The sequence below is a fragment of the Pelodiscus sinensis genome, chromosome 32, assembly GCF_049634645.1.
Source record: "Pelodiscus sinensis isolate JC-2024 chromosome 32, ASM4963464v1, whole genome shotgun sequence".
Classification (NCBI taxonomy): Eukaryota; Metazoa; Chordata; order Testudines; family Trionychidae; genus Pelodiscus; species Pelodiscus sinensis.
Genome location: NC_134742.1, coordinates 4,458,945 through 4,485,051, shown reverse-complemented (window position 1 = coordinate 4,485,051; position 26,107 = coordinate 4,458,945). Strand labels below are relative to the sequence as shown.

At 50.8% G+C, this 26,107-nt stretch overlaps 1 protein-coding gene across 1 annotated transcript in view; it reads left to right on the top strand.

Annotated features, from left to right (window-relative positions):
- The first annotated feature begins 17,567 nt into the window (after positions 1-17,567).
- The window catches only part of LOC142823075 (C-type lectin domain family 2 member A-like), a 31,806-nt gene continuing 23,266 nt past the window's right edge, over positions 17,568-26,107 (top strand). The window contains exon 1 of the mRNA XM_075913363.1: positions 17,568-17,652. Coding sequence (XP_075769478.1) covers positions 17,568-17,652 — 85 coding nt within the window. The remainder of the gene's footprint in view (positions 17,653-26,107) is intronic.

Below are 26,107 nucleotides of genomic sequence, written 5' to 3'. Positions count from 1 at the left end.
GAGAACAGCCTTGACATCATCTACTCAAAGCATAATGTAACACAAAAGGAGGTCAGATTAAGATTGCACGTGCAAGCTGAGTTCTGGCATTTCCTAACTTCTGCGTGCTTAGCTTTTCAACCTTCAGTGGGTTAACTGTGTTAGTCTGAATCTGAAAAAACAATAAGAAGTCCTGTGATATCTTAGGCTACATCTAACTACACCCCTCTGTCGGCAAAGGGATGTAAATTAGACGTTTTGAAAGTGCAAATGAAGAGGGATTTAAATATCCTGCACTTCTTTTGCATAATCATGTCATGGCACTGTTCGAACAAGCGCCATTTCGAAAGAGAAACTGCGGTTTAGAAGCGGTTCTTTTGACAATGGGGTACTTTTTCAAAAGAACCTATACTCCTCAATGGCCACATATCTCCATCATAGGTCAATGGGAGCTGCAGGAGTGGTGTCTGCTGGCAAGGGCAGCGTGTGGAGAATCCCGGCTCTAACCTTTCCAGGGGGCTGCAGGGACATGCCAGCCGTCTCCAGGAGTACAGGATCTTGGGAAAAGACACCCCACTATCGAAAGAACTGCATCTAAACCACAGTTTCACTTTTGAAATGGCGTTTGTTTGAAACAGCGTCATGATGCAATTATGCAAATGAAGCACGGGATATTTAAAATCCTGCTTCATTTGCACTTTTGAAACGTCTAATTTACATCCCTCTGCTGACAGAGCGGTGAAGTTTATACACAGCCTTATAGACTAGCAGACTTATTGGAACATTAGCTTCTGTGGGCAAAGATCCACTTTGTCAGACGAAGTGGGCATTTGCTGATGAAAGCTTATGCTCCAATAAATCTGTTAGGGTATGTCTACACTACAAAGTTAGTTTGAACTAACGGACGTTAGTTCGAACTAACTTTAATAGGCGCTACACTAGCGCTCCGCTAGTTCGAATTTGAATCGAACTAGCGGAGCGCTTAGTTCGAACTAGGTAAACCTCATTTTACGAGGATTAAGCCTAGTTCGAACTAGCTAGTTCGAATTAAGGGGTGTGTAGCCCCTTAATTCGAACTAGTGGGAGGCTAGCCCTCCCCAGGTTTCCCTGGTGGCCACTCTGGCCAACACCAGGGAAACTCTATGCCTCCCTCCCGGCCCCGGACCCCTTAAAGGGGCACAGTCTGGCTACGGTGCCCGTGCCAGGTGCAAGCCTGCCAGCACCCAGCCAGCAGACCCTGCACCTGGCACTGCACAGAGCCACCCACCCGATGTCCCCCAGCCCACCCCCTCTTCCCGGGACCAGGCTGGCGGCTCCCGGGAGCTAGCCCTGGACCGCAAGAGGCGGGCACCTTCCTGGGCTAGTGCGGACATCGTGGACCTTGTCCACGATCTCCACACTAGGCACAGGAAAGTGGCCGTCTAGGGCAGGAGAGCTGCCAGCCTGGCCACCCAGAAGCAGGTGTGCATGAAAATCAAGGGGGTCCACTGAGACCCCCGACCCTGAGCCCTGAGCTTACAATGGCCGTCCTGGGTCAGACCAAAGGTCCATCTAGCCCAGTAGCCTGTCTGCTGACAGCGGCCAACCCTAGGGACCCTGGAGGGGATGGACCGAAGACAGTGACCAAGCCATTTGTCTCGTGCTATCCCTCTCCAGCATTCCACAAACTTTGGGCAGGGACACCACTCCTACCCCCTGGCTAATAGCACTCCATGGACCCAACCTCCATGACTTGATCTCACTTCCCTTTAAACTCTGTTGTAGTTGTAGCCTTCACAGCCTCCTGCAGCAAGGAGTTCCGCAGGTTAACTATTTGCTTTGTGAAGAACAACAACTTTCTCTTACTAGTTTGAAGCCTGCTACCCATTCCTTTCCTTTGGTGTCCTCTAGTCCTTCTTTATGGGAACTCAGGAAGAACTTTTCTGAATGCACCGTCTCCACCCAGCCCCTGCTTTTAGAGACCTCTATCCTGTCCCCCCTCCGTCTCCTCTTTTCTAAGCTGAACAGTCCCAGTCTCTGTAGCCTTTCTTCATCTGGGACCTGTTCCCAAACCCTGATCATGTTAGTTGCCCTCCCTTCTCCCAGCCTTTCTCTTCCCCTCTCCCACCTCCTTTTCCCAGTCTCCCCCCAGTTTTGTTCAATAAAGACAGAGTCAATGTTGGAAGAAACGTTATCTTTATTTTGTACATCAATAAGAAGGGGGGCTAGGGAAGGGTAAGTGGAAGGAGGTGAGGGAGGAATGGGGTACGAGCCCCCGATGGGGAGGACTGGGCTGGCTCTGCGGGCTTCTGGGGGTGGAAGCTCTCCTGCAGCCCCCCAATTGCCCCCTCTCCCCAGATGGCAGCCTGCGGCAAGTGCAGCCGGGCTGATGGCCGAGTGGTGTGATGTGCCAAGTGTCGGTACTCCGGGCACTCCAAGCCAGAACTTCTTTGCAAGCGGGGCACCCCTGAGAACTGTGTGTCCGGGGTGGGGGTCGGGACCCTTTAAGCACAGCCCTCGGCTAGCCTGAGACAGCATCTCCATGCTCTAAGTCCTCCTCTTATGCCCTGCCGGCACTGCTTCCGGCCATCCTTAAGCCCTGTTCAGAGTCCACTCAATGTGGACTTGCTAGTTCGAATTAGCAAAACGCTAATTCGAACTAGTTTTTAGTTCTAGACACGTTAGTTCGAATTAGCTTAGTTCGAATTAACTAATTCGAACTAAGTTAGTTCGAACTAGCGCTGTAATGTAGACGTACCCTTAGTCTATAAGATGCCATTCTTCTCATTGTTTTTCCATCTTTCGTGGCCCTTTAACACAGTAGTCTTGGGTGTGATTTAATTGTGGTAGTATGTAAAGTCAATCTTGAGCTAACTGAGAAACTGGTTGATACATTTGGTTTTAATCCTCAGTGTAAGTTAGTCATTAGAAGGAGAGGAGATAGTTTTCTAGTGGGTGTCAGAGCTATTTGATGACTCCGAGGAACAAATGATCTTTAGATGCCTGGGATTATAGGCTGAATTTGTGTTCTCTAGTGGTTACACCCTTTTGCTTCTGAATACACTCACCACCATATTTCCTATCCCTGTGTTCCTATCCATCCCCACACTTGGCTCTCAACCTTTTCAGACTGCTGTACCCCTTTCAGGAGTCTGATTTGCAAGTTTCACCCAACTTAAAAACTACTTGCTTACAAAATCAGACATAAGAGTACAAAAGTGTCCCGTCACTATTACTGAAAAATTGCTCTCTCGTTTTTAAATATAGAATTGAATATAATTATAACATACATCTATTGAAACATAAATATTCTCACGTTTCAGTGTATTGTATATAGAGCAGTTTAAAAAGTCATTGTATGAAATTTTAGTTTTCACTGACTTCACTAGTTCTTTTTATGGATCTTGTTGTAAAAGTTGATGAGTTGATGTTTCCTGGGAAGACCTCTATGTACCCCCTGGTTGAGAACCACTGCCCTACATCCTGGATTCAATTACTCCACCCTGATTTCAAGCCTTGTGCTCCCTTCTCATCGGGGCTATCCACCTACCATTCCCTGTCTTCCACTTTGACCCTTTTTTTCTTCCATCTATTCTGGCCCTGCCCACTGACCCACATTGGATCCTGTTGCCATCCCTGACCATGCACTGGTTCCTGCTACTCTCTTTATTCCTCGCCCTTCTGTATTATTCCAGACAGATTATCTCCTCCTTCCCCTCCCTGCCAAGGCATCAGCAGGGGAAAGCACTGAATCCCTGCACTCTCAGTCTCCCTGCCCTCAAATCTGGCACCTGATGCCACCCCAGTCTGGGAATCAGTTGCAGGGAAAGTCCTGTCACTCCCTGTAGCTCTGGGGTGAAGCGCGCTGAGCCGGCTTGTGGAGATGACACTTGTGCAGTGCTCAACGTCCAGGGGGCTTGAGAGGAGCAGGCCCCCTTTCTACTTTGAGGAAATGTGTCTCTTCTGTCTTGTCCAAAGGTGCGGTGGGGCCATATATTGACTCCACTACTCCCCTGGCTTGAGTGTCTGCTGGGGTGCTGCTGCCAGTTGCGCTTGGCTGGGAAGGTGTGTGTGTGGGGGGGTGGAAGTTAGGGACAGGGGCTGCTGGGAGAGCAGCAAGTGAGCTGGGGTGCAGCAAAGGGCAGGACCAGGCCACACTGAGCAGCCAGTGGACTCGCAGCTGCCACTCCCTGGGTGGAGCAGTCTCCTACCCACAGCAGCCCAGGTTTGGCACCAGGCCCACTGAGAGAGGGAGGCAAAGGGGGAAATTCTGGCTGTGCCAGTGTGACACTGCAGAGATGGTGCAGATACCTGTTGGGGGCGAGAGATGACGTTGTGATATGGTGACCATATTTTCTGAACCAAAATTGTCCACATTAGCCACACTCCTTGACCCCTGTTAACCACACCACTGACCCCCATTGCCCACACCCCCTGACCTCTGTTAACCATTCCCATGACCCCCATTAGCCAGGCCTCTGGAGGTGTGACATTAACTCAGGAGTGAGGGGGCTGAGAGGCTGGGGGAGCGTTCCCTTAAGAGTTTCCTCCCATGAGCAGAATGAATTTTGTGTTGTGCACCAGTACTGAGCCCTCCCCACCCACCAGCAGGGCTGTGTGAGGGACAGGTGACACCAGCCCCTGGGTGATGGGCTTCCCCCATGCCCACGTACTCCCCCAGCCTGGAGTCTTCCCTTCCCCTGGGCAGGGACTGCAGCTGCATCAAGGGCCTTACCTGCATCAAGACAGCACCACCTGGGGACCTGCCAGAACTGGTGTTGAGTCTTCAGTATCACCTCTCCAGAGGGGGGTAGGGAGGCCACAGCGAAGCTGCCGCATCCAGAGAGAGGGACTCCAGACTGAGCTCAGCTCGTGCAGGAGCAGCGAAGCAGCATGGAGCATGGAGCATAGAGCAGCAGCTGCAGGCACTCCAAAATGGCCGTGTGGGGCCAGAGCAGGCACAGGGCCACCTCTGGCTCCGTGGCACAGCAAGGAGAAGGCAAAAGTCCCCAAAGACTCTAGGGCACAAGCTGTGGTGTCCAATGAGGCAGAGGGAAGCCACAGCAGGCACTGCTGCAGCTGTCAGTCCCCAAAGAGGTCCCAAAGCGCGCAGCAGGAGAGCAACGGCTGTCCGGGGAGATCCCTTCAAGCCCGTGTCTCAGAGGGGCTCCAGCCGCTGCCCCAGGAAGGCGCTGGTGCCCTTCTGCCAAAGTGGTTGCCAGGGGAGGTCTTTGTGGCTGGGCAGGCCAAAGTCAGAGGCAGGCTCAGTGCCACTTGCAGCAGCTTGGTGAGCACTGCGGGGGGTGGCAGGGGAGGCCGGGGTAGGAGGCTCCTTGGGGCGGGCAGCAGGCAGCGCTGGGACTCGCTGTTAGGGCAGGCGGGCACAGCTGGGCCGGGCTGTTGTGCCCGTGTTAAAGGTGAGCAGCCCTTTGGAGCAGGCATAGGAACAGGGCAGAGCAGAGTCTGTTTGCAGGGCTCCTGGTGCTGGGGCCCCTTTCAGAGTCTGCTCCGCACATCTTTGGTAAACACTGGAATGGCTCTGGGCCAGGTGAAGGGAGAGGGCGGCCTGGCTCCTGGGGATGGGGCCTTGAAAAAAGGGGCAATTTGCACCAGGTAAGCCCCACCTTAGTCAGTGGTAATAACATTTCCCTACTTCTACTGGCAATGCCAGGGCTCATGCATCCTTGGCTTGTTTATCCTCATACCTCCTCTCTTACATATGGATACTGTATTTGCTCCTATTCCGTCTCTTTCTTCCCACCCAGTGGCAGCAGCATGAGGTAAAGCAAGAGATTCTACAGTGTTAGCCAGCCAAGTTTCCAGGCCTATCTGACAACTCAGGAGGGTCCACCTACAGTTTGAAAACCAAATCAAACAGCACCACAAGAGTATCTAGCAGGAAGACCCCGTGCATTTCTAAACAACACTGTAAGCTCCATGACCTCCTGAGATCTCTTCGACTCTGTGATTCTATGGAACATTAAGAAGACCGTGCAGAACAGTTGGCAAGCGTTGCTAGAAAAGGCAGGCAGCAAAGTAACTTGCAACATTAGCGGTTAACAAGTGGTGATAAGGACAGCGTGCCCATACATGGTTTTGAGAGAAGCTAATAGACATGTCTGTAACACCAAACTGACCAGTGTGACGATGCTTTATAAAGAGGCAGCTGAGCTGCTGAAAGTAATGTACGACTGCACTTTGAAGTGTGAGTTTTATTGCTCACACTTTGCACGTCTTTTTGTTAAAAAATAAACCACAGAAAGCTTTGCAGAGCTACGTTTAAATGAAAGAGTTGTAACACCTACTCAGTTGGAAGTTACTGGACAAGAGAATGGACTCAGGTCTGGCAGACAAAAAAAGTTGAAGGTCTTGACAGTCAAAAAGTGTTGAAAGAAAGTCATGCTTGGGTGTTCATACTGTCTCCCTCTGTCCGTCCAGCACGGACACACATGGGTGGTCAGTAGTGACAGTAATGCACTGGGAGTAGCTACCCCACAGTTCATGAGATTTCTACCCCAGCATTTCTTGTGTTTCCTTCTTCACTTGGTAGCATTTTTCGACATCCTTTGTTTTTTTCTCACCACGCCATCTTTAACCACAGGAATGGATCCTGCATTGCTCTCCACTGCTCTGCTAGCTGTCACTGAGCACATCACGAATGGCAGTCCAGTTAATATTGAATTTCTGAAAGCAGTGACTGTCTGGCTGCTGATTTTGAGCAGCCAGGCCCCTGGGCTATTAGAGGGGCACAACCTGGGGCACTAGAAATCAGAAAGGCTTTGAGGCAACACTTTGAAGATGAAACCAGTAATGTGTGTTTCACCTTGGCTCTGCACTGCAGGACGTCTCAGTCATAGCGCTTTCCCAGAAAGCTACATGATTCCTACAGGCAGGTTTTAAAATTCCCATGGCTTGAGTCCAATTGGGACTGCATAGCCCCCTCTCCCCATGTATTGATCAGATCTAGAAGCCCTGCAGTGCTCCAAGCGGGAGAGTGTTTTCTGCAGAGAGCCACCATGGTCATCAGGAAGATGTGATGTAAACACTCCACACCAAGCAAATAGGAAACAGAATTTCAAAAATTCTCAGGGCATTAAAAACAGATGGAGTGCAAGGAGATTAACCCAGCAACTGCTATTCAAAGCACTCAGCATGGGCATTGTGTGACCCCTTCAATCCAATGACAGTGATAAAATCAAGCATGGTGTCTACTGGTCCTTTGACATTATGACAGTCATTGAAGGGGTTTTACAATGCTGCTAAAACTGAGCAGTTCTGTTGCCAAAATTGGCTGTGCAGTGTGTACACCTCCACCGTTTCACTGTCCTCAAAAAGATGCCTTTAGTTAAAAAAAAAAAAAAGACTAGCAGTGCTTCATCAGACCATGGGATTGGGCCCCCCAGAGCTCCAGGCCACCGGGTGGAGCTGAGGGAGCACCTCATGGCTTCAGGGTAAGAGTAGAGGAAAGGAGGGGGAGGATACAGGGCAGAACATGAATAAGGCCATGGCCTGGGTCAGGGAAGACTTAGCCTTCCCTGGCCTTGAGCTGTGCAGGTTAGGGGGATGATGATATTGGGGGAGGGAGAAGGGAATGGAATCATGAGGTTTTAAAAAAAGAAAAGTTATAATTTTAAAGGGCATTACCAGGCCAGAATAATACATGTCAGAGCCGTATGGTGTGGGATGGCTGCCCTTGGACAGGGGGTGCCCTGAGTCCCAGAGACTCCCTGGGGATGACCCTGACATCAATACTCCCAAAAGGCAAATGGATTTTCCTGGACCAGAGAGCTGAGGGCAGAAGGTTCTGGTGGCATGGCTGGGAGCTCTGCAGTGGGAGGTGGGCAGCGTGGCTATGAGCCCTGCATTATGATTACGGCAGGGAAGGGAGCATGGGACAGTGTCCGGCAAGCCTGGACAGGGCCAGCAGCACAGTCAGCTGGAGGAGCCTGGGGCTGGAAGCAGAAATGGCAGCGAGGTAGGTTTGGGGCCAGTGTCAGGGGACCTCCCCTAGTCTGGCAAATTCCTTCATTTGGAACAAGTCAGGGCCCGAAGATGCAGGACCAGGGTGGTCCAGCCTGTACCATCAAAAGTATACGTCTATTGATAGAACTGCATCTGTATCTTGGCTTTTGCCAGTATAGTATGTAGAGATCACCAGAAAGCCTCACCGCTGACATATTACTGTACTGGCAAAACTTTCTAGTGTAGATCTGGCCTGAGGAGGACAGCTAGTGAGCAATTAACACCACCGCTTGAGGTGTTGTTACTTAGGATTGCTCAATGGGGGCTTAGGAGAACTGTTTTCCTCCAAAACCTTTACACGCAAGAGGCCTCTAGTTGCCTTTAAGCTGCCAATTTGTAATACGGGGGGTCCTCACTGGAAGTCCAAATTATGTTCCAAAAAATCTGGACTTACAGCAAAACAACTTAAAGTGGGGAATTTTTTTCCCGTGGCTGACTTCCCTTAAAGTGAATTGCGGGGAGTGTTTCGCACAACTTAGAGCAGGAATGGGAGGACTTATAACACATCACTTCCTACAAATGTCAATGACTTTAGTGTGGAACAAATGTAAACTGGAGTGACTTATACTGGGGACCCCCTGTAGTTATTTTTCTAAGTTATTTTGAAATTGAAATGTCCTGTTGTGATGTCAACATTAAGTTTCACTGTTTGATTCAGTGCAACTGTTCATTTTGAAATTTTAATGAATTTAGAGTAAAAAAGATAAAAATCAAAAATCAAAAGAAATTTTTGGCCCAAATGAAATTTTTTTTGAAAATTGACTTTGTCTTGATCCAGGAAGGGAAGACATCACAAAGGTGAAAATTTCTCATAGCCTGGGAAAAACTGTTCCCCATCCAACTCTGTCCAATACTTCTAGAACATTTCCCATCAGCCAATCCTGGCTTCTCTAGGGGCTGTGATGTCCTGCACTGACCGTACTGATTGAAATAACTGTTCTGATTGGTTAAAAATTTCAGCAACAACAAAACTTATTTAAAACAAGCTTTCAGGGTTTTTTGTTGAAAATGAAAGAATTTTCAATTTCTGGCAACCAAACCAAACAGTTTTCAAGAAAAAGTCGCATCAAAACCTCAAATTCACAAAAGCTTCTGTCAGCTCTGCTAATCAGTGTCTGTGCATTTCCAAAGTCCTATTTTAGTTCACACTTCTACCTCCTTAGTAATTTCCCCAACTCTGTAGACCTCGCTCTGCCTGCTCCTCATTCTCTTACCATTCTCCTTCTGACCCCTGGCTGTCTCCCCAGAACTAAGAGCCCCGCACCTTCCCCCACCCCTGTGACATACTTGACTCACTATTTGGCCAATCTATTTTCTAACCCAAACCCTTCACACCCCTATTTCCTGTGACTGCACTGGCTCTGACACAGTCTTCTGCCCTCCCCCACCTCCACCCCACGGTCCCTAATTAACCGCCAGTCTCTGCCCCCAACAAAACACAGCTTTTTCCAGAATCTTCCATCTCTATATTCCTGACAGCCATTACACCCGCCCTTCACTACTAACCCCAACACCTCCAAACCCTGTCCTCCACACAGCACCTCCGACCCCGTGCCACCCAGACACTATTACTGCCAGGCAGATCCCAGCAGTTCCTCTCTCCCGGCCGGCTGCTTTATACTCTTGACCCCAATGCCTCCAGCTGGAGTCTGCCCCCTTCCTTCAGCTGCAACCTCTGCTTTGATGGCAGAGCTCTGGGGTCCTTTCCCCCCAAGCTTAGAGATGGATTTAACCCTGACACCTCCCCTGAGACTCCAACACTGTTAGGAACCAGGCACTGAGCAGTGCGTGTACATGAAGTGATGCCAGGGGAGATGGGCCCACTGATTAGATCGGTCACAGCTGGGGTGGTGAGGTAACCCAACCCACTCAGCCATGGGCAGTACTGCAGGCTGTTTTGCCTCTAACACTCCTCCCTTTCCTCTCTCTTCATCTCCAGCGCCCGCAGTGCTAGACAGGCCTGCCAGCCTGACCTGTGTCCATGGGCCTCTTTGATGCTGCCACAGAAACCAGACATAAGGAAATCCCTCTGTGCCATCACTAACCATCCCCTATGGAAACCCAGGGCTGGTTCATTCCCTACAGCCCTTCCACCAGGGCTCTGACCTGCCTTTTCCTACGTGTGCCCAGCAACAGGGCCTGAGCTCTCCTACATAGGAGAAAGGATTTCACAGCCCAACAAACCCATCAGTCACTGAGTCTTTCCTCAGCCTCCCCTGTGGGGACAGACCCCGACCCATATGGGAATGGGAGGAAGAGCTCAGACCCCGCAGAGACAAAAAGGTTCCCCCAGATGCGGGAAGGGCAGGAAGAAAGGCAAAGACCCCCCACCAGATAGACAGGGCTCCAGACCCCAGTTCCCATGGGGGAGGGTCACACCCCTGTTGGAGTAGCAGAGGCTCCCCAGGTCCCAGTCAAACATGGGAGCTTATGGAGAGGAGCACAGGCACCCCAGAGCACTAACATCCCCGATGCACAGATGTCCGACCTTATAGAAAGCTCCTCAGAACGCGTTAGCTTTCCCCCAGCTCCTACCCTAAATAATCATCCCAACTCCTATTTACTGCATGTGCCAAAAGTCTGCTCCCACTCCACTTAAGGCAGCAACCAGCCATTCTGTGCAAACTCTCTTCCACCGGGACAACCCCACCCTCACTTTGTCATCTCTAGCCACAACCCCTGCAGTTCTCTGCACCATCACTGGTGTGTCACACTGGCATATCCAGAATGTCCATTCACATGGGATATTTTCCCTTGTCCCCTCCCTGCAAGGTACCATGTAAAGGAAGAGTCAGGCATGGACACCCAGGGAGACAGTAAGTCACTTACCTTGGGTCTCAGGTTGACGTGAGCCATCTGCTGTTCTCACCTTCCGGCGAAAGTTCAATGCCGTATAACCCTCTTCGTCCTCCATTGGCCAGGCTCGTTCTGGCTGAGAATCCCTTTCAGCAGGTACTCAGAAGAGGGAACAGAACAGCTAGTGACTGACCCCCAGGCTCTGCGGCTCACCTGTTAAAGCAGCATGGACCCTCCCCATGAGAAACCACAGGAAGCTCAGACTCTCATCACGTGACACCCAACTCTTCCGCCTTCCCCAGACACATCTGAGCCCATCACTAGACCCTGCCAGCTTCTCTTCTGACAGTGCTGAAACTAAGTTTGGAAAGAAAATAAGTTGTACCTGCCAATGGTTGCTGGGAGGAGGGGAGAGGCTTATGGGGAAAAGGGTAACTGGGGCTGGGTGGTAGAGAAAGGGAGAGAACTGGTTGGTGGAGCACAGGTAAGGGAGAAGAGGTGGGGCATAGAGGAGTGGGACACAGAAGAGGAGGGAGAAACCCTCCAATCTTGGCACATACAGTGGCGGACAGTGGGGGATACCAGCAGGACCCCAGACATATAGGTGGTAGAATTGACCACAACTCCCTTAAGATCCTGGCAAACCCACGAGAGGGGAGAACATGGGAGTGATAGATGCTCCCTCCATTCTTTTCCAATCCCCTGCCATTCACCCCCGTGCCCTCCCTTCCACTGTCCCACTCCTCTTGCCCCACCTCTTCTCCCTCACCTGTGCCCCATCAACCACGCAGAGTGACTCCATAGAGGTCAGGGAAGTTGCTCCAAACACACATCACTGTACCTAAAAGCTGAACTTGACTGTACTTGGTTTATTTAGTCTCAGTTTATATGATTTTGTTATGTTGAAGACTGGCTCCGTGTTCATTGATGGACATTTAATCCCCAGTCCTGTGATCTGATCTGGCCGACTCATGTGGATGCGGCTGCAGGACTGGGACCTTTATTCACAATGTCCAAGGCCAGACAGGACCAGTGCCATCATCTCGTCTGGTGTCCTCTGTAGTAGAATTTCCCCAGAACATTTCCTAGAGCAGATCTAGAAAAAACCTCCCGTCTTGATTTTAAACTTGTCAGTGATGATGAATCACCATGATCCTTGGCCGTACTGTATTTCCTGTCTTACAACTAAGGGCCCATCCCCCAAATGCTTGCCACCAGGGTGCAGAACTTTGTGTTGGGAAAAGCCTCGGAGGGGTAGCCCAGTTAGTCTGTAATAGAACACACTTTAAAAATAACAAATAGTCCTACGGCACTTTAGAAACTAACAACACATGTAGATGGCCTTGTCAGCTTTCGTGGTCACAACCCACTTCCTCCGATGACTGGAGTAAGGAGTCCAGAGTACAAATAAATAACAGAGAAAGAGAGGGGCTGTGAAGGGAGGGAGAAGGAAAAACTAGTGGAGAAAATTGTCAACTAGAATGTCCATGCTAAATGAGGCTAATAGAGTGGACTGTAAGTACCCAGTACTGAGCCTTTTATGTCATTAGGCTGTAGAATGCAGCAGCCCATCCAGGTCAGGTCTTTGTTCAAAGCTTGATTACAAGTGTCACACTTGTAAATCCTAGAACACTAGAACTGGAAGGGACCTCGAGAGGTCATTGAGTCCAGTTTCCTGCCCTCATGGCAGGACCAAGTACCACCTAGATCATCATTTGTCTAACCTGCTCTTAAAAGCTCCACAACTTCTCTCTCCAACTGGTTTTTGAAAGTGCTTTGTAATAATAGTCACTTTGAGATCCATGAGTGAGTGCGCAGGCAGGTTAAAATGTTCTGTGTGTTACCATGCTGAACATCTGATTAGTGACCATTAATCCTTTGTTGTAGAGACTGTCCAGTTTGGCCAGTATACATGGCAAAGGGGCATGGCTGGCATTTGATGGGATAGATCACATTAGTGCAGAGGTGGGCAATAATTTGTGGTGGGGGCCACTTCAGAAATTTTTGAAGTGGCTTTGGGCCTCCCTGGAAAAGGGAGGAGGTTCAGGCAGAAGGGGTGGGGCTAGGACACGTCCATGCTTCCCCGCCGACAGACCATGATTGGTCTGGGGGTGGGGGAGTGTGCAAAGTCTTTGCCCCCCTGCCCCCAGAGAGAGCCACCAGCTGTTATGAATAGCTGGCAGTTCCCTGTAGGTACCTGTGCCCCTTGCGGTGGGAGGAGACTTTGTGTGCTCTCCCCTCTACCTCCCAGGTTAATCAGGGCCTGGTGAGAGGGAGCATGTGATGTCTCTTGCTCCCTGCCCCCGCCCTGCCAAGGAGCTCTCTGCTTAGAGTCACCTGCCGGCTGAGCAGCAGGTGGCAGTTGACTTTAAGTGCTGAGACCTTGTGGGATGGGAGGAGACTACATGTGCTTCCCACCCCCAAACCCTGGTTGGCCTGTGGGCAGGGGGGTTGTATGAAGTTTCCTCCTGCCCTGCTCCTGTCCTGCAAGGAGCATGTGGTGCTTAGAAGCGCCATGCCCCTCGCAAGGCAGGAGGGGACTTCATGCACTCGCCTTACCCCCAGGCCAATCAGAGCTTGGGGGCCTGGAAGAGCACGTGAAGTCTCCTCCCACCCTGCCAGGAGCGTGAGGCACTTGTAAGCATTTCTAAGTCTGACAGGCCTACGTCCATGGTGGCCAGGATGGTGTTACCAGGAAGATTCCTGATGTTCTGTAGTTCCCTCAGGAAGTTGGTGGTGTCTTGAAGGTATCTAGGAGTGCTGCTAACACTGAGGAGAGGGTCAGTATAACCGGATAATCCTGCTTTATGTATGCCAATGCACGAGATGACGGGATGTCTGGGATTTTCAGGCTTGTGGATCTTGGGGAGCAGATAGATAAGTTGTAGCAGAGAGTTTCGTGAGCAGGTGGTTTAGGAATTTTTTGGTATGGTGTTGAGGGTTTTTTGGTATTCTTTAGTCATGGAATCAGAAGAGAAACCTGTAGAATCTGGTGTTGGTGAGTTGTCTGGCAGCCTCCTGTTCATAAGGGCTACGTCTATATTGGCCCCTTTTCCGAAAGGGGCATGCTAATTTTACAGGTCGTAATAGGGAAATCCGCGGGGGATTTAAATATCCCCCGCTGCATTTAAATAAAAATGTCCGCCGCTTTTTTCCGGCTTTTAGAAAAGCCGGAAAAGAGCGTCTACACTGGCCCCGATCCTCCGGAAAAAAGCCCTTTGCTGGAGGATCTCTTATTCCTACTTCCATCTGTTCATAAGGGACAGTGGAGAAAAAGGTGTGAATGTGCCTCTAGGAGAACGGGTGAAAAAGGCTGCATCATTAAAGTTTCCCCAGGGGTCTATGCAGAGGAGTGGGCGTCCCTAGGCAGGAGGCTGCAGTGGACACTGGAGAAGAACAAGTGTCATTCCTAATGCTCACACCGGGGCTCTGCATGCATTTAGCAGTGGAAGGTGCTTCTAAGACACTTCCCACAGTTCCAGCTGGCTAGGGGACTCCTCTTCCATCATTTCCCCATCATATTGTATAGCAGTGCTGCGCGCTCCTGAACTGCTGTTGAGTTTAATCCCAGAGGTGGCTGCATTTCAGTAGTGGGGAAACTATGTAGTTTGTAAAACCCTCTGGGTATGTCGGCACTGCAGAGTTTTTGCGGAAGAATGGCTGTTTTTCCAAAAAAAACTTCACTTACATCCACACTGCAATCGCGTTCTTTCAAAAAAAAAAAAAAAAAAAAAAAACTTCTCAGGGTATATCTACACTACAGCGCTAATTCGAACTAACTTAGTTCGAATTAGTTAATTCGAACTAAGCTAATTCGAACTAACGCATCCAGACTAAAAAACTAGTTTGAATTAGCGTTTTGCTAATTCGAACTAGCATGTCCACACAGAGTGGACCCTGAACCGGGGTTAAGGACGGCCAGAAGCAGTGCCGGCAGGGCATCAGATGAGGACTTAGAGCGTGGAGCTGCTGTCTCAGGCTAGCCGAGGGCTGTGCTTAAAGGGACCTGACCCCCACGCCGGACACACAGTTCTCAGGGGTTCCCCGCTTGCAAAGCAGTCCTGGCTTGGATTGCCCGGAGTACCCACACTGGGCACATCACAGCACTCGGCCATCAGCCCGGCTGCACTTGCCGCAGGCTGCCATCTGGGGAGAGGGGGCAATTGGGGGGCTGCAGGAGAGCTTCCACCCTCAGAAGCCCGCAGAGCCAGCCCAGTCCTCCCCATCGGGGGCTCGTACCCCATTCCTCCCTCACCTCCTTCCACTTACCCTTCCCTAGCCCCCTTCCTGATGTACAAAATAAAGAAAACGTGGTCAAAAATAGAATCTCTCTTTATTGAATAAAACTGGGGGAGACTGGGAAAAGGAGGTGGGAGAGAGGAAGAGAGAGGGTGGGAGAGGGGAGGGCAACTAAAATGAACAGGGATTTGGAACAGGTCCCATATGAAGAGTGGCTAAAGAGACTGGGACTTTTCAGCTTAGAAAAGAGGAGATGGAGGGGGGATATGATAGAGGTCTATAAAAGCATGAGTGGGGTGGAGAGGGTTCATACAGAAAAGTTCTTCGTTATTTCCCATAATAGAAGGACTAGAGGACACCAAAGGAAAGGAATGGGTAGCAGGCTTCAAACTAGTAACAGAAAGTTGTTCTTCACAAAGCAAATAGTCAACCTGTGGAACTCCTTGCTGCAGGAGGCTGTGAAGGCTACAACTAGAACAGAGTTTAAAGGGAAGTGAGATCAAGTCATGGAGGTTGGGTCCATGGAGTGGTATTAGCCAGTGGGTAGGAGTGGTGTCCCTGCCCAAAGTTTGTGGAAGACTGGAGAGGGATGGCACGAGACAAATGGCTTGGTCGTTGTCTTCGGTCCATCCCCTCCAGGGTCCCTAGGGTTGGCCGCTGTCGGCAGACAGGCTACTGGGTTAGATGGACCTTTGGTCTGAACCAGTACGGCCATTGTAAGCTCAGGGCTCAGGGTCGGGGGTCTCAGTGGACCCCCTTGATTTTCATGCACACCTGCTCCTGGGTGGCCAGGCTGGCAGCTCTCCTGCCCTTGACGGCCACTTTCCTGTGCCTAGTGCGGAGGTCGTGGATGAGGTCCATGATGTCTGCACTGGACCAGGCAGCTGCCCACCTCTTGCGGTCCCGGGCAAGCTCCCGGGAGCCGCCAACCTGATCCCAGGAAGAGGGGGAGGGCTGGGGGGCATCGGGTGGCTGGCTCGATCCGTGCCAGGAGCAGGGTCTGCTGGCTGGGTGCTGGCAGGCTTGCACCTGGCATGGGCACCGTAGCCAGCCCGTGCCCCTTTAAGGGGTCCGGGGCCGGGTGGGGAGCATAGAGTTTCCCTGGTGTTGGCCAGAGTGGCCACCAGGGAAACCTGGGGAGGGCTAGCCTCCCACTAGTTCGAATTAAGGGGCTACACACCCCTTAATTTGAACAGCTAGTTTGCACTAGGCTTAATCCTCGTAAAATGAGGTTTTCCTAGTTCGAACTAAGCGCTCCGCTAGTTCGAATTAAATTCGAACTAGCGGAGCGCTAGTGTAGTGCCTATTAAAGTTAGTTTGAACTAACGTCCGTTAGTTCGAACTAACTTTGTAGTGTAGACATACCCTTACAGACTAACTGGGCTACCCCTCCAAGGCTTTTCCCAACACAAAGTTCTGCACCCTGGTGGCAAGCATTTGGGGGATGGGCCCTTAGTTGTAAGACAGGAAATACAGTACAGCCAAGGGTCATGGTGATTTGTCATCACTGACAAGTTTAAAATCAAGACGGGAGGTTTTTTCTAGATCCGCCTAGGAATTGTTCTGGGGAAATTCTACTACACAGGACACCAGATGAGATGATCTCACTGGTCTTGTCTGGCCTTGGACATTGTGAATAAAGGTCCCAGTCCTGCAGCCGCATCCACGTGAGTCGGCCCTCGTGTCCATTCACTTCAAGGGGATTCTGTGCAGGTGAGACCCATAAAGATTCAGATCAGATCACAGGACTGGGGATTAAATTTCCATCTATGAACACGGAGCCAGTCTTCAACATAACAAAATCATATAAACTGAGACTAAATAAACCAAGTACAGTCAAGTTCAGCTTTTAGGTACAGTGATGTGTGTTTGGAGCAACTTCCCTGACCTCTATGGAGTCACTCTGCGTGGTTGATGGGGCGTAGAGGAGTGGGACAATGGATGGGAGGGTACGGGGGTGAATGGCAGGGGGTTGGGGAAGAACGAGGGGAGCATCTATCACTCCCATGTTCTCCCCTCTCGTGGGTTTGCCAGGATCTTAAGGGAGTTGTGGTCAATTCTACCACCTATATGTCCGGGGTCCTGCTGGTATCCCCCACTGTCCGCCACTGTGTGTGCCAAGATTGGAGGGTTTCTCCCTCCTCTTCTGTGTCCCACTCCTCTATGCCCCACCTCTTCTCCCTTACCTGTGCTCCACCAACCAGTTCTCTCTCTTTCTCTACCACCCAGCCCCAGTTACCCTTTTCCCCATAAGCCTCTCCCCTCCTCCCAGCATCCATTGGCAGGTACAACTTATTTTCTTTCCAAACTTAGTTTCAGCACTGTCAGAAGATAAGCTGGCAGGGTCTAGTGATGGGCTCAGACGTGTCTGGGGAAGGTGGAAGAGTTGGGTGTCATGTGATCAGAGCATGAGCTTCCTGTGGTTTCTCATGGGGAGGGTCTATGCTGCTTTAGCAGGTGAGCCGCAGAGCCTGGGAGTCAGTCACTAGCTGTTCTGTTCCCTCTTCTGAGTACCTGCTGAAAGGGATTCTCAGCCAGAACGAGCCTGGCCAATGGAGGACGAAGAGGGTTATACGGCATTAAACTTTCGCCGGAAGGTGAGAACAGCAGATGGCTCACGTCAACCTGAGACCCAAGGTAAGTGACTTACTGTCTCCCTGGTTGTTCACTCCTGACTCTGCCTTTACATGGTACCTTGCAGGGAGGGGACAAGGGAAAATATCCCATGTGAATGGACATTCTGGATGTGCCAGTGTGACACACCAGTGATGGTGCTGAGAACTGCAGGGGTTGTGACTAGAGATGACAAAATGAGGGTGGGGTTGTCCCGGTGGAAGACAGATTGCCCAGAATGGCTGGTTGCTGCCTTAAGTGGAGTGGGAGCAGACTTTTGGCACATGCAGTAAATAGGAGTTGGGATGATTATTTAGGGTAGGAGCTGGGGGAAAGCTAACACGAGCTGAGGAGCTTTCTATAAGGTCGGACATCTGTGCATCGGGGATGTTAGTGCTCTGGGGTGCCTCAGTGCCTCTCCATAAGCTCCCATGTTTGACTGGGACCTGGGGAGCCTCTGCTACTCCAACAGGGGTGTGACCCTCCCCCATGGGAAGTAGGGTCTGGAGCCCTCTCTGTCTGGTGGGGTCTTTGCCTTTCTTCCTGCCCTGCCCTTCCCGCCCCGTATCTGGGGGAACTTTTTTTCTCTGCAGGGTCTGAGCTCTTCCTCCCATTCCCATATGGGTCGGGGTCTGTCCCCACAGGGGAGGCAGAGGAAAGACTCAGGGTATGTCTACACTACAATGTTAGTTGGAACTAACATTCATAGCCTCTACACTAGCGCTCCGCTAGTTCGAATTTGAATCGAACTAGCGGAGCGCTTAGTTCGAACTAGGAAAACCTCATTTTTCCTTTGGTGTCCTCTAGTCCTTCTTTATGGGAACTCATGAAGAACTTTTCTGAATGCACCCTCTCCACCCAACCCCTGCTTTTAGAGACCTCTATCCTGTCCCTGCTCCTTCTCCTCTTGTCTAAGCTGAACAGTCCCAATCTCTGTAGCCTCTCTTCATCTGGGACCTGTTCCCAACCCCTGATCATGTTAGTTGCCCTCCCCTCTCCCAGCCTTTCTCTTCCCCTCTCCCACTTCCTTTTCCCAGTCTCCCCCAGTTTTGTTCAATAAAGACAGAGTCAATGTTGGAAGAAACGTTATCTTTATTTTGTACATCAATAAGAAGGGGGGCTAGGGAAGGGTAAGTGGAAGAAGGTGAGGGAGGAATAGGGTACGCGCCCCCGATGGGGAGGACTGGGCTGGCTCTGCGGGCTTCTTGGGGTGGAAGCTCTCCTGCAGCCCCCCGATTGCCCCCTCTCCCCAGATGGCAGCCTGTGCCAAGTGCAGGCGGGCTGATGGCCGAGTGCTGTGATGTGCCCAGTGTGGGTACTCAGGGCAATCTAAGCCAGGACTGCTTTGCAAGCGGGGCACCCCTTAGAACTGTCTGTCCGGGGTGGGGGTCGGGACCCTTTAAGCGCAGCCCTCGGCTAGCCTGAGACAGCATCTCCACGCTCTAAGTCCTCCTCTGATGCCCTGCCGGCACTGCTTCCGGCCATCCTTAAGCCCTGTTCAGGGTCCACTCAATGTGGACTTGCTAGTTCGAATTAGCAAAACGCTAATTCGAACTAGTTTTTAGTTCTAGACACGTTAGTTCGAATTAGCTTAGTTTGAATTAACTAATTCGAACTAAGTTAGTTCGAATTAACGTTGTAGTGTAGATGTACCCTCAGTGACTGATGGGTTCACTGGGCTGTGAAATCCTCCCTCCTAGCTGGGAGAGCTGAGGCCCTGTGGCTGTAGGATCAGGCAGGTCAGAGCCCTGGGGGAAAGGCTGTAGAGAATGAACAGGCCCTGGGATTCCATAGGGTTGGTTAGTCATGGCACAGAGGGATTTTCTTAAGTCTGGTTTCTGTAGAAGCCTCAGAGAATCCCATGGGCACAGGACAGTCTGGCTGGCCTGTCTAGCACTGCAGGTGCTGGAGATGAAGAGAGAGAAAAGGGAGGAGTGTTAGAGGCAAAACAGCCTGCAGTGCTGACTGTGGCTGAGGGTATGTCTACACTACAATGTTAGTTCGAACTAACGGACGTTAGTTCGAACTAACATTCATAGCCGCTACACTAGCGCTCCGCTAGTTCAAATTTGAATCGAACTAGCGGAGCGCTTAATTCGAACGAGGAAAACCTCATTTTACGACGATTAAGCCTAGTTCGAACTTACTAGTTCGAATTAAGGGGTGTGTAGCCCCTTAATTCGAACTAGTGGGAGGCTAGCCCTCCCCAGGTTTCCCTGGTAGCCACTCTGGCCAACACCAGGGAAACTCTATTGCCCCCCTCCCGGCCCCGGACCCCTTAAAGGGGCACGGGCTGGCTACGGTGCCCGTGCCAGGTGCAAGCGTGCCAGCACCCAGCCAGCAGACCCTACACCTGGCACGGCACAGAGCCACCCACCTGATGTCCCGCAGCCCACCCCCTCTTCCCGGGACTAGGCTGGCGGCTCCCGGGAGCTTGCCCTGGACCGCAAGAGGCGGGCACCTTCCTGGGCTAGTGCAGACATCATGGACCTCATCCACGATCTCTGCACTAGGCACAGGAATGTGGCCGTCTACGGCAGGAGAGCTGCCAGCCTGGCCACCCAGGAGCAGGTGTGCATGAAAATCAAGGGGGTCCACTGAGACCCCCGACCCTGAGCCCTGAGCTTACAATGGCCGTACTGGGTCAGACCAAAGGTCCATCTAACCCAGTAGCCTGTCTGCCAACAGCGGCCAACCCTAGGGACCCTGGAGGGGATGGACCGAAGACAACGACCAAGCCATTTGTCTCGTGCCATCCCTCTCCAGTCTTCCACAAACTTTGGGCAGGGACACCACTCCTACCCCCTGGCTAAGACTAGTCCATAGACCCAACCTCCATGACTTGATCTCACTTCCCTTTAAACTCTGTTCTAGTTGTAGCCTTCACAGCCTCCTGCAGCAAGGAGTTCCACAGGTTAACTATTTGCTTTGTCAAGAACAACAACTTTCTCTTACTAGTTTGAAGCCTGCTACCCATTCCTTTCCTTTGGTGTCCTCTAGTCCTTCTTTATGGGAACTCATGAAGAACTTTTATGAATGCACCCTCTCCACCCAACCCCTGCTTTTAGAGACCTCTATCCTGTCCCCCCTCCCTCTCCTCTTTTCTAAGCTGAAAAGTCCCAGTCTCTGTAGCCTCTCTTCATCTGGGACCTGTTCCCAACCCCTGATCATGTTAGTTGCCCTCCCCTCTCCCAACCTTTCTCTTCCCCTCTCCCACCTCCTTTTCCCAGTCTCCCCCAGTTTTGTTCAATAAAGACAGAGTCAATGTTGGAAGAAACGTTATCTTTATTTTGTACATCAGGAAGGGGGGCTAGGGAAGGGTAAGTGGAAGGAGGTGAGGGAGGAATGGGGTACGCGCCCCCGATGGGGAGGACTGGGCTGGCTCTGCGGGCTTCTGAGGGTGGAAGCTCTCCTGCAGCCCCCCGATTACCTCCTCTCCCCAGATGGCAGCCTGCGGCAAGTGCAGCCGGGCTGATGGCCGAGTGCTGTGATGTGCCCAGTGTGGGCACTCCGGGCACTCCAAGCCAGGACTGGTTTTCAAACGGGGCACCCCTGAGAACTGGCTGTCCGGGGTGGGGGTCGGGTCCCTTTAAGCGCAGACCTCGGCTAGCCTGAGACAGCATCTCCATGCTCTAAGTCCTCCTCTGATGCCCTGCCGGCACTGCTACCGGCCATCCTTAAGCCCTGTTCAGGGTCCACTCAATGTGGACATGCTAGTTCGAATTAGGAAAACGCTAATTCAAACTAGTTTTTAGTTCTAGACGCATTAGTTCGAATTAGCTTAGTTTGAATTAACTAATTCGAACTAAGTTAGTTCGAACTAACTCTGTAGTGTAGACATACCCTGAGTGCGTTGGGTTACCTCACCCTCCCAGCTGTGACTGATCTAATCCGTGGGACCATCTCCCCTGGCATCATCACTCCACACACACACTGGTCATTTCCTGATCTCTAACACTGGGGGAGTCTCAGGGGAGGTGTAAGGATTCAATCTCTCTCTAAGCATGGGGGGAAGGACCCCAGTGCTCTGCCATCAGAGCAGAGGTTGCAGCAGTAGGAATGGGGCAGACTCCAGCTGGGGGCATTAGGGCTCAAGAGTATAAAGCAGCCAGCAGGGAGCGAGGAACTGCTGGGATCTCCATGGCAGTAAGAGGGTCTGGGTGGCTCTAATAATTTATTCTTTCGTTTATTACAGCTGTTGGTAAGTTAGTAGGGGATGTGGGGAGAGGAGCTAGAAAAATGGGGCTCTATAGAGGGAGAGACTGGCAGTCAGAGATGTGGGGGTATAGCCAGACAGAAACCCCCCTGTAACATCCATTTTTGCTTGCCTGGAGCATACAGGGCACACAGAGCAGAAGGCCCAGGCTGTGTGACCGTGAATGGCTGTAAACAGAGATACGCCAATTGCAGACCAAGAGGCTGCTAAGGAGTGCCCTTGACTTAATCCCATATTGATATGAACACACAGCCATCCGCGCGGGGGGGGGGGGGGGGGAGAGGAATCTCTCTCCCAGTAAAAAAATGTCTAGTACTCACAATTTAGTTATCTCTCTTGCAAGTGTAAATTAACTTGAAACTTGCTTGTAAGAACTTGTGCCACAAAACGGACCAGTACAATTCGGCATCATAGATAAGAAAGAGAATACGGGCCCCCAGGGGTATAAAGATGGGTCCAGAAGCACATTTACTCTGAGTGTCAATCTACCATCTATCTGCTGGTCGGGTTTGGTGTTTGACCTCCTGAGGTTCCAAGGGGACGTCCACCTTGTATTCGTCTTTCCTAGGAATTGAGGGACCGGCCCTGGCTTGACCCGCTGGAGTCAAGAGGCACAGAAGGGGGTAAAAATTGTACCTGGATGTGATCCTTTGTCTTAAGTGTACACATAAACTTAGAGCTCTTTAAAGATTAAGCTGTCACTTGGTGCCATTATTTCTATTTTCTATCTTTATTTTCTTTGTAACCATTTTTTAAAAATCTGTATTTGCTAACAGTTAAGAAAGAGAGCAATAGCCATTGTAACCATATACTTTTATAAGTTTTTTTTAATAAACCTGTAACTGTTTAAGTTTTTAACCTGACTCCTTCAGTTGCTGTAATAGAACCAAGCACAATTTAAAAGAACTTCAGCCGGTCATAAGGGACAGATATAGGGAGAGCTTGGGCGTTTGGATCGTGTCACTCCCAGGTGACAGATCCGTTGGGGCATCTCTCAGTCTGTCCTAGGCTGCCTGCTGCGAAGAGATTTTTGCATCCTAGCAGCTAAAATCTGAGGTGTAATAAGCTCTTCCTATAAATAAGGGGCGTCTGTTGGCCTGCTGGCTACTCTCTGCGATGGGACCCTGGTCCCAGCAGTAAAGACATGGACGTTAAACCTTTTCTCGGAAACACACACACACACACACTGCCCTGACCATCGGCTGACAGGGGTGTTGCTTGAATGGGACTCTGTCTGTGGGGACAGATTAGCAGTTTGGCAGGGATATAGGGGAGAGGCTGGCAGAGGGGGGGCTCTGTCTGTGGGGCAGAAGCTGGCAGTGGATCAGGGCCATGGGGCGGGGGGAGGTTCCTCTGAAGCAGTGGGGGGTGGAAATGTATCTGTGGGAGGTAACTGCCATCAGTGCAGAGCAGCCTCTGCCAGGCACATGGGGGTGGAAAGGTCTGGGAGGCTTCAGGTTCTCTCTGGGCAGGCAGAGGGCTGCAGTGGGAGCAGAGGGGAGATGTCTGGGGTAGAGGCGGGAAGGTGGGATGGGGACCGGTGCAGTGGGGAGTCTGTTGTTTGTCAGGGATATCACTGGGGCCCTGGAGGAGAGTTAGGCAGGGCTGGGGTAGTTAATAAGGTGGGGACAGGGACAGGCTAGCAGGGGGTCAGAGGTGCTGTGTGGAGGACAGTGCTTGGAAGTAATGGGGTTAGTAGTGAAGGGCGGGTGTAATGACCGTCAGGAATATAGGGGGGAAGGTTCTGGAAAAAGCTATGTTTTGTTGGGGGCAGAGCCTGGCAGTTCATTAGGGACAGTGGGGTGGCGGTGGGGGAGGGCAGAAGACTCTGCCGGAGCCAGTGCAGTCACAGGAAATGGGGATGTGAAGGGTTTGGGTTAGAAAATGGACGGGCCAAATAGTGAGTCAAGTATGTCACAGGGGCTGGGGGGAGGGGCTGGGCTCTTGGTTCTGAGGAGACAGCCGGGGTCAGAAGGAGAATGGTAAGAGAATGAGGAGCAGGCAGGGCAGGACTGGCGGGGTCTACAGAGTTGGGGGGATTACTGAGGAGGTAGACATGTGAACTGAAATAGGACTCTGGAAATGCACAGACACTGCTTAGCAGAGTTGACAGAAGCTTTTGTGAATTTGAGGTGTTGATGAGACTTTTTGTTGAAAACTGTTCGGTTTACCTCAGTTTTGCATTTTTGGTTACAAGCCAGGCTATTTTGGTGATTTGGTTGCCAGAAATTGAAAATTCTTTCATTCTCAACAGAAAACCCTGAAAGCTTGTTTTAAATAAGTTTTGTTGTTGCTGAAATGTGTAACCGATCAGAAAAGTTATTTCAATCAGTACGGTCAGTGCAGGACATCACAGCCCCTACAGAAGCGAGGATTGGCTGATGGAAAATGTTCTAGAATTATTGGATAGAGCAGAGTGGGGAACAGTTTTTCTCATGCTGAGAGAACTTTTTTTCCTTTCTGATGTCTTCCCTTCCTGAAACAAGACAAAGTCAATTTTACAAAAAAACCTTATTGCAGGAGGAATACCAGCTAATTCTAATTAGGGCTTTAAATTGGCCTTCCATTTCACTGCCCCGTGTAGACGCAGGCAGTTACTCCGGGCTAGTGAATTTCAAAAAATGGTAACCGACCAAGAACATGCAAATCAAGCGCAGGATATTTAAATCCTGGGCTTGATTTGCAATTTCGGTATGAGTATAAGTCGCCCCGGTTTACATTTTTCCACACTAAAGTAATTGACATTTGTAGGAACTGATGTGTTATAAGCCCTCCCATTCCTGCTATAAGTCGTGTAAAACACTCCCCACAATTTGCTTCATGGAAGTCATCCGCAGGAAAAAAAATTCCCCACTTTGTTAGTTCACTGTAAGTCGAAATTTTTTGGAACATATCTTGGACTTACAGTGAGGACCCCCCTGTATTACAAATTGGAAACTTAAAGGCAACTAGAGGCCTTGTGCATGTAAATGTCTTGGAGGAATACAGGATTACAGTTCTCCTAAGCCCCTGTTGAGCAACCTTAAGTTACAACACTTCAGGCAGTGTTGTTAATTGTTCACTAGCTGTCCTCCTAAGGCCAGGTCTCCACTAGAAACTCTTTCCAGTACAGTAATATGTCAGCGGTGAGACTTTTTGGTGATCTCTACATACTGTACAGGCAAAAACCAAGATACAGATGCAGTTCTATCAACAGACATATACTTTTGATGGCACAGGCCGGACCACCCTGGTCCCGCTTCCTCGGAACCTGACTGGTTCCAAATGAAGGAATTTGCCAGACTAGCGGAGGTCCCCAGACATAGGCCCCAAACCCACCTTGCTGCCGGCTCTGCTTCCAGCCCCAGGCCTCCAGCTGTCTGTGCTGCTAGCACTGTCCTGGCTTGCTGGACACTGCCCCATGCTCCTTCTCCCCCGGCAATGCAGGGCTCATAGCTATGCTACCAGTCCCCCACTTCAGAGCTCCCAGCCACACCGCTAGACCCTTCTGCCCTCTGCTCTCTGGTCCAGGAAAATCCATTTGCCTTTTGGGAGTATTGATGTCAAGGTCATCCCTAGGAAGGCTCTGGGACACAGGGCACTCCCTGCCCCAGGGGCATCCGTCCAAACCATACGGCTCTGACTGACATTACACTTGCATTATTCTGGCCTGGTAATGCCCTTTACAATTATAACATTTCTTTTTTAAAAATCTCATGATTTCAGTCCCTTCTCCCTCCCCCAATATCATCATCCCCTAACCTGCACAGCTCAAGGCCATTGAAGCCTAACTCTCCCCTGACCCAGGCCATGGCCCTGCTCATGTTCTGCCCTGTATCCCCACCCTCCTTTTCTCCACTCTTACCCTGAAGCCATGAGGTGCTCCCTCAGGTCCACCTGGTGGCCTGGAGCTCTGGGGGACCATCCTGGCTGCTGAAAATCAGCAGGCAGACAGTCACTGCCTCCATAAATTCAATATTAACTCGATTGTCATTTGTGATGTGCTCAGTGACAGCTAGCAGAGCAGAGCAGAGCAGAGCAGAGCAATGCAGGATCCATTCCTGCAGTTAAAGATGGTGGGGTCAGCAGAAAAACAAAGAATGTCGAAAAATGCTGCCCAAGTGAAGAAGGAAACACATGAAATGCTGGGATAGAAATCAATGCATCGGGGACAGTGATCATGGACTCATGAACTGTGGGGTAGCTACTCTTAGTGCATTGCTGTCACAATTGACTACCCATATGTATACATGCTGGACGGACAGAGGGAGACAGTATGAACAC